The sequence below is a fragment of the Vigna radiata genome, chromosome 6, assembly GCF_000741045.1.
Source record: "Vigna radiata var. radiata cultivar VC1973A chromosome 6, Vradiata_ver6, whole genome shotgun sequence".
In the NCBI taxonomy this organism is placed as follows: Eukaryota; Viridiplantae; Streptophyta; class Magnoliopsida; order Fabales; family Fabaceae; genus Vigna; species Vigna radiata.
The window spans coordinates 29,499,520-29,508,597 of NC_028356.1; the positions used below are offsets into that span (position 1 = coordinate 29,499,520).

The window sequence follows — 9,078 nt, forward strand, 5'->3', positions numbered from 1 at the left end:
ATGTAATAAAATAACATGAAAATAGTAAATAAAAAAATAAGATGGATTTAGAAATATTCCATACGATAAAATAAGATTAAATTAGAAAATCTCCTCTCCATGAGTTTTTATCTTGTAAGTTCCTGTTCTATTTCTTTTCCTTTTCTCTCTCTTCCTATTTTCACTTCCTCTTTTATTTTTTTATTTTTTTTTTGTTTCTTTTTACTAACTCTGTAACTTTCATTTAACTCTTCACACCTCTTAATATCAATTTATGTTCCTTTCTCATATTTTTGTTTGATGAATATGTGAACGTTACACTGTGTAAATATTTAAAAATAAAATAAAATGACACATCAGTTTCATCTTCCACCTCCACCAGCTTTCCAAGCTTGCCTCTCCCTCCCATTCCGATTCCACCGGCTCCCACCTCCACTTCCACTCCGACTCCAATGAAGAGGGATACAAATATCATAGCAAAACCCTCTTATTTTCCACTCTCACACGTAGGGGTGGGCAAATCGAACTGAACTGTACTGCATTGCTAAAAACTGAACTGAACTATAAAACAGTTCAGACAAACTGAACTGTTTTTTGTTTTATCAAACTGAACTGAACTATACTAAATTGTACTAAATTACAGTATGAACTGAACTGAACTATTAACTAAATTGTAAACTACATTAACTGAACTATTAACTGAACTTTAAACTACACTAACTGAACTGAACTATTAACTTAATTGTAAATTGCACTAACTGAACTATTAACTAAATTGTAAACTACATTAATTTTAACTAAACTACAATATAAACTGAACTGAACTACTAACTATACTAATTTTAAACTGAATTGTACTAATTTTTAAACTAAATAGTATAACAATACATGNTCTTTTTAATTGAAATTTATTTTAATATTTATTTTATTTTATTCATAAGTGTCTAATAAATTGATTTTTAATTATTTAATATTATTATTTTCTATTTTATTTATATTTCTTTTATTATTAAAAATTATTTTATTATTTATTTATTTTATTAATAAAAAAAATATAAATATATATATATATATATATATATATATATATATATATATATATATATATTTATATATAACTTAAAAAATATAAAAACATAAATTACATATTTTATTTTTATTGATAAAAAATATAAATTTTGTGATAAAAAAATTGTCTTAAAAAATTAATTATTATTTTTTCATGTGAATATTTTTTTTATTAATATTTTATTATTAAATAAAGTTTTTTTGACAAGACGAAACAGTTGAATCAGTTGAACTAGAACTAGAGAAGATGTAAGAGTTATAAGTTCAGTTTTTAAAAACTAAACCATAAAATACTATACTGAACTGTTAGTAAAAATGGATTAGTTATTTTTAGTATAATATAGTACAGTTAACTGCAGTACAGTACAAATCAGTTATTTTTGCCCAGCCCTACTCACATGCCCTAATCTCTTTGTGCACAAAAACTCTAGGAACCCCAAATCCCAGAAACTCAAAAACTCTGGGAACCCTAAATCCCAGAAACTTAATCTTCGCTAGAAAATGGAGAACAAGCTTTAATCGAACTGAAACCTCGCCTAAAAAAGATGCGTCGCTGATTCGATTTCTAGGGTTTCAGTTTCTCTCTCCCCGCCTTGGACCAACTATGGGAAACGTTGCAACGACCATGGTTTTCTTCCGAATTGGAGCACATTTGAACATCCAATTGGATGGAGAAGACAATCAGCGAATGCCCATTTGTTAGTTTTCGAGAGAGTAAAAAATGTTTTAGCAGGCTCAGAAAATTCCTCCTACACACACGTTACACAATGAAAGGGAAAATTAATAATAAATAATCAAACATCAATACCAGATTTCAGTAGATAATCAAGCATTCCACAACTTTGTTACCTTTTGGACAAAGGAAATATTTCAAATGCATAATTAGAACCCACTTCACTTCATCACTTTCGTACAACGACAGTGCCTCTCCATACTTTGACTTCCTGTTGGTCTTGAGCATTTTCAGATTTTAATATGCTGCAAGTTTCACTAAACTCTTCAACCTTGTAGGACCCAAATGCCCTCTGTCCAAGTTCCCAAATTGAGACTGAAAACACGAAGGAGTCGAAAAGTATAGCAAGGATTTATAGAGATAGAGAGACACAGAAGCAACCATTGCTATAGAGAAACAAAAAAGAATATACTCCAAAACCCTAAGTCAGAATCTCTCTCTGCTCGATGTATCATCGGAGTCGGAGTGGAAGTGGAGGTGGGAGCCGACGTAATCGGAGTGGGAAGGAGAGGCGTGCTTGGAAAGCTGGTGGGTTTTGTGGGGAGGAGAGGGAGAGGGAGAGGGAGATGGGGAGGGGGAGGAAGAAGGAGGCGACGGCGTAGGCCTTTAATGTCACGAGGGAAAAAACCCTAAATTCACGGTGGAGGTGGAAGATGAAGCTGATGTGTCAACGATTTTTTTTTTTTAAATTCAAAATTGACATGTTATATTACCCCACCGTGCCACGTATGAGATAACTCAATATGTTTTGCCTAGGGTGGTAGCTGCACCATTTAATTTTTGACGCCGTTAGCAAAAAGGATTAACTTTACCTGTTTTTTCAAAAGTTGGGATCATTTGTTACTTTTAAAAAAGGTAGGATCATTTTGAACACAACCCCCCATTCTAGGAACCAAAATAGGTATTAAACCTAAAATATATTATCTTTACTTAATTTATTAACTAATTTATTTATGTACTTATTTTACAAAAAGAATGAAATTTTAAATATTATAATTTTAATACATGATATATAAAAATCATGGTATTGTAGATTTTTAGGTGTTAAAATTATAAAAATATTGTGTCATAATGGTACATGATGTAACATCTCAAAATATAATTATAAACCATATCACAGTCATCACATGAATAATAAGATAGAACAATTATAAACTATTATATAAAGTATTAACTTTACAATCATTTAAAGTAATCATAAAATTTGAAACTTCATATATACCACCTATCTACTACAATACTATACAATACTAATATAATTAATCTATGTTGTTGCGTCATCACCATCCAAAGCCTGCTCCAATGACACATCGTCTCCCTCTGCTCACACCCACAGGATGACCATTACAAAGGAAAGAGCACCAACACATACAAAACAAAAGCACACACAACAGGGTAAGCTAGTTTAAATAAAAGGTTTAACTGCATATTTATCAAACACCTTACATACAATCATAAAAAATCAATTTTCTACAAAACACTTTATGCACGACACAACACTAACTTTGACTGTCCGGACTTAGAATGATTGCCGAGCTATGGCGGGTCGTGCACTCATGGTGGCTTCTACTACTTTGCAAAACCATTGCCAATGGATTTCACCCTACCACACTCACGAGGTTAGTCTGTTCTGGGCCTGGGAGCATACTAAAAGCCTCCAAGACTAAGACCTCCTGTTACTCCTCACGACATGGATCAATCCTCTCTATGTGAGAATGAAAGACCATTGGAGTTTCAAGATAATCCCCAAGACTGAGCTCTTGCGTTCATCCTAAAAACACTTGAACCTCACCAAGAGGATTCACTTTGAAACTTACTTTCACCACTTTGAAACCATACTTGCATTTTGAAACACAACTCATGACATGATCAATCATATACCATAATAAACATTCATATATACTTCACACTAAGTCCAAAATCTTCATTTAAATCAAACAAGAACAAGGAAATAAAGAGTAAACTAAAACTTGGACTAATCGCTCAATGCATACCCTCATTGAGCGAATATAGAGGATTCTCGCACAATGACCCAGCTCCCTGTGCGAATCCTCAAACAGTGCTATCAGACCCCAAACCATTCGATTAGCAACCCAACTCGTTGAGCAAATAAACGCCAAGTGGTACCAGACCCTGAACTCGCACTCAGCGAAATCACTAGATAAGCGAAACCCACTAGACAGTGGACCAAACTCTCAACTCACTCACTCAGCGCACCCATTCACTATTCGAATAAAACTGACAATGATATCAGACCTCAACCAGTCACTCAACGCACCATCTTGCTGTGCAAATCTTCAAGCAGTGAGTCAGTCACCAAGATCACTCGTTGAGAGACTGCACTCGCTCAACGAGTCTGCATAATCAGCAACACCAAATCTGCAGAATTATGCCCCTACATCAAACTTACCACTTCCAACTATTTTTCCCAACTTCTAACCCTCCTAGATTGTGTTATATACTTAATTATACTTATCTAAGGTTGGCCAAACACCTCTAACCTAATTCTAAACATGTAGATTCGAAATCTCATCCAAAAACTCAACTTAGAGACCCAAATTGAATTCTACCATTTTTTGCACAATTCCAAACAACTTCTAGCAAGTCCCAATTAACTTACCAAGACTGTCCAAACTCAAGTTTTCACTATCTCACTTCCTATAAGTTGAGTCTTAACAAAAGTAGAACTCTACCTCATTTCTAACACACTTTACTAACTCAATTATCTAACATTCCAAATGTTAAACATAACCTAAATCAGTTCATAATCAACCTCAATTCCACCAAATTCAGTTCAACGATCTTTCACCTTTTTACTATCTTACACCTCTATTTTAGACCAAACCACCAATAACCAATACTACTATTTTATTATAACAGTCCAATTTATACAATTCAAATTCATCCACATCAACTACAACAAATTTCACACAAGAATAACATCCCTCAATCAACAAAGCATGCATTTCACTAAATTACTACTCATACAAAGTCACATTTTCCAACTTCAACAGTTTAATCATCATAATCATCAAACTCACACCATACATTTCTATTAAAAGCAGTTAACTAGTTTTTCTTACCTCTAGCAAACTCGCACCGATCTAGAATCCCCCCACCATGACTTGCACCGAAGGGAACTTCTAAAAACACCTACTAATCATCGAATGGTGATAGAAGGAAAATTTTAGAACCTAATTCGAGTTAGAAATTGAAGGAGGGGAAACCTTGATCCATGCAAACAAAATCATTTTGCAGGATCAAGAACCCTAGACGCAAGAGAAAAGGGTTAACCTCTTAACTGCTCGATTTATCTAATTGATCTGTCAGATCTGTAGCTCATGATGCAATGTTCGTCTAGGTTCTTCCTGATTGTTAAACAGTGGATTAAGGAGTGAGAATTTGTAAAAAAAGATGAGAGAAAACAAATAAAAACGATTTTAGAGAGATAGAATGTTCTTAAAGTAATGAGATTCGTTTAGAAAATTCTATTTATATTATAGGATTAGTTTAAAATAAAATATTTTATCTCATTATTTTAATACACTTATCTATTCCAATAGTCTATTTTATAGATTCTTACACGTCTAAAAATTAACTTAATAACATTTTTGTTTTCTATATCTTTAACAATAATTTAATGTTTTTTTTTTCAATTTTTTTGACGTGGCCGGTTTTTTTTAAAGACTATTTATGATTTTTTTGTTATATTAATTAATTCATTAAGAGATGATAAACTCACATTTTTTAATACAGTCACTCTTTTTCATTCTTTTTATAGGTTTATTATCAGTCTTAAAAATGAAATAGAAAAACTAAGGTTGATCCTGATTTAACAGAAAAAATTATATGAATTTCTTTTAAGAAAAATCAATTTTTTTTTAATTTTAAAAATTAAATTAAAATAAAGAAAATATTAAATTATGGCCATAAATATATAAACTAAAAAAATAGTACTAAACAATTAAATTAAGCCTAAAATAAAATACTCATACTTTGTTGAATCTGAATTGAACCATCATTTGATACAGAGATAAAGGTGATTATTATTATGTCCATAGGCCAAAAGTTTACACACAGTGAAACACAATTAATAATAAAAAGATATATTATTGATATGATTTCCAAATCATTAAATTTATAAATTACTAATTCTATATGTGAATTAATTACTATCAGTTTAATTAAAGTTATTAAATTATTTAATTTGATTAAGTGAAAAAAAAAGGAAAACTTTTTTAGTGTGAGGGAAAGTAGAGAAAAAAGAGAGGGCAAAAAGAAAATTAAAAAATGAAGAGAGAGAGAGAAAGAAGAATAATTAAACTACATAGAGAGAGAGGGAAACAGCATTTTTTGCATTCTGTCATGCACTCTGTGCCATACCCTCAAAAAGTGCCACATTCTCTCTCTCTCTCTCTGAACAATTCTTTTCTAATTTCTTCTTCCTTTTAGGGTTTCTCTTCTCTCTCATATTCAAACCAGAGATTCAGATTCTCACCTCCATTTTCGTTTCTCCTTTTTCACTCAAAACTCGTTGCTGAGTCAACTCGTTTGCCTTCTCCCACGACAATAATCACCATCCTTATTTTCGTCCAGCGAGACTTTTCCATCTCTGCGAAAAACCCTTTCTTCTCATTCCCTTCTATTTTTGACTCCTTTTCGACCTCATTCACTCTCCCTAACCGTTTTCAACGCAAGGTTTTCAATCTTCTTCGTCCGAACACAGTTACACAGGTTTTCGATGATTCCGAGGTAAACGAGAGGAAAAAGTAGAAGAATCAGAAGATCTCGAAATGGAAGGTTCTAGAATGGAGAATTTAGTCAGAGCTGAGAAATCGCTCAGACTCAGCTTAGAGAAATCGAAGTCGGTGGGGTTGGCTTTGGAGAGAGCGGGACCGAGGTTGGCCGAAATCAGGCAGCGGCTACCGTCGTTGGGATCGGCGGTGCGGCCGATTCGCGCTGAGAGAGATGCTCTGGTGGCCGTCGGCGGCCATATCAACCGCGCTGTGGGCCCCGCCGCGGCGGTGCTCAAGGTTTTTGACGCCGTCCATGGACTGGAGAAGTCGCTGCTGTCGGATCCCCGGAGCGACATAGCCGGGTACTTGTCAGTGCTGAAACGTCTCCAGGAGGCGCTGAGGTTCTTGGGGGACAATTGCGGGTTGGCTATACAGTGGTTGGAAGACATAGTTGAGTATTTGGAAGACAATTCCGTTGCTGATCAGGTTTATCTGGCGAATTTGAAGAAGGAATTGAAGAATCTTCGCGAATCGCAGCATGGGGAACTCGATGGTGGGTTGTTGGATGCTGCATTGCGCAAGTTGGAGGATGAGTTCAGACTGCTGTTGACTGAGAATAGCGTACCACTGCCGATGTCGGCGGCGGCGGCCGGTGATGGTGTGGCATGCATTGCGCCGTCGCCGCTGCCTGTATCGATTGTGCAGAAGCTGCAGGCGATTCTGGGGCGGTTGATTGCCAATGACAGGCTGGATAGGTGTGTGGGGATTTATGTTGAGGTGAGGAGTTCGAATGTTAGGGCAAGTTTGCAGGCACTGAATTTGGATTACCTTGAGATTTCTGTGTCGGAGTTCAATGATGTACAGAGCATTGAGGGGTATATAGCTCAGTGGGGGAAGCATTTGGAGTTTGCTGTGAAGCATTTGTTTGAGGCTGAGTATAAGCTTTGCAATGATGTGTTTGAGAGGATTGGATTGGATGTGTGGATGGGTTGCTTTTCGAAGATAGCTGCGCAAGCGGGTATACTGGCGTTTCTTCAGTTTGGGAAGACAGTTACTGAGAGTAAGAAGGACCCCATTAAGCTTTTGAAGTTGCTGGATATTTTCGCGTCGCTGAGCAAGTTGAGATTGGATTTCAACAGGCTTTTTGGCGGTGGGCCATGTGTTGAGATACAGAATTTGACTAGGGATCTTATTAAGAGGGTGATTGATGGGGCTGCAGAGATTTTCTGGGAGCTTTTTGTTCAGGTGGAGTTGCAGAGGCCGAATCCACCACCAGTGGATGGCAATGTGCCGAGATTGGTGAGCTTTATCACTGATTACTGTAACAAGCTCCTTGGGGACGACTATAAGCCGATACTGACTCAGGTTCTGATAATTCACAGAAGTTGGAAGCGCCAAAGCTTTCAAGAGAAACTCCTTGTTACTGAGATTTTGAACATTGTGAAGGCTGTGGAGCAGAATGTAGAGACTTGGATCAAGGCTTATGATGATCCTATACTGTCCCACTTTTTTGCTATGAACAATCATTGGCATCTCTGCAAGCATTTGAAAGGGACAAAGCTTGGGGAACTCTTGGGGGATTCCTGGCTGAGGGAGCACGAACAGTATAAGGAGTATTACTCTACAATCTTTTTGAGGGACAGTTGGGGAAAGCTTCCTGGACATTTGAGTAGGGAAGGGTTGATTCTTTTCTCTGGAGGGCGCGCCACTGCCCGTGACCTGGTCAAGAAAAGGTTGAAGAAGTTCAATGAAGTTTTTGATGAGATGTATACTAAGCAGTCAAGTTGGATAATGCCAGAACGGGATCTGAGGGAGAAAACATGTCAGCTTATAGTGCAAGCTGTGGTGCCTGTATACCGCAGTTACATGCAGAATTATGGTCCTTTGGTGGAGCAAGATGCTAGCTCCACAAAATATGCAAAGTACACCGTTCAGAAGCTTGAGGAAATGCTCTTGTGTCTTTATCGGCCAAGGCCTGTAAGACATGGCAGCTTGAGAAGTCCAACATTTAGTGCAAAATATGGCAATGGAGTACCTGATCTTCGCAGAACAGCATCTGCAGTTGTGTAATCTGCTAGTCAATGTGTTTCTATAGACGAACAACAGGGATGATTTTTCCCCCTTATCAACTGGGTGGCTACTGTATATAATTTTCCTCTGGGCCTTGCGGTGCATAATGTAGGCTTTTCTTAGTTTCTGAGAAGGAAGTTCCTGAGCACTGCCCTTTGAATGTCTGATGTATTTCATGAAAATGAAGTTTAGTTTCTCTTCTCAAATGCAAAAACTGGTCACTATCTCCCGTGCTCAGAGGTTTCTGCAAAAGCTAGGCCATCTGTAAAACAGTAAGTTATGAGCTTAAATGAATAAGTATGGGCGTCGGTTATGAGGTTTTTTTGGTCACTGTCATCTGAAGTAATTTATTCAATCTTTATCTTCATATATTAAGTTGTTTGTAGCAGCAGGGTCATTTTTATTCTGAAAATTTTATGTACAATTTTTAGTATACAAGGACTAAGAAGTTTAGATGAACAGACTATTAGTCATATTTAGTCATCAGTATTG

At 36.1% G+C, this 9,078-nt stretch overlaps 1 protein-coding gene across 2 annotated transcripts in view; it reads left to right on the plus strand.

Annotated features, from left to right (window-relative positions):
- Window positions 1–6,130: 6,130 nt before the first annotated feature.
- LOC106765202 (exocyst complex component EXO70A1) overlaps window positions 6,131–9,078 on the plus strand; it is a 4,441-nt gene continuing 1,493 nt past the window's right edge. The window contains exon 1 of one of the 2 annotated variants that reach the window (XR_002668268.1): window positions 6,131–8,858. Coding sequence is in view for 1 of the 2 variants with exons in the window: in XM_014649735.2 (XP_014505221.1) it covers window positions 6,574–8,586 (2,013 nt within the window). In the remaining variant the exon portion in view is untranslated. Of the gene's footprint in view, window positions 8,917–9,078 lie in introns of those variants that run through there. The other variant, XM_014649735.2, reaches the window with a different exon arrangement.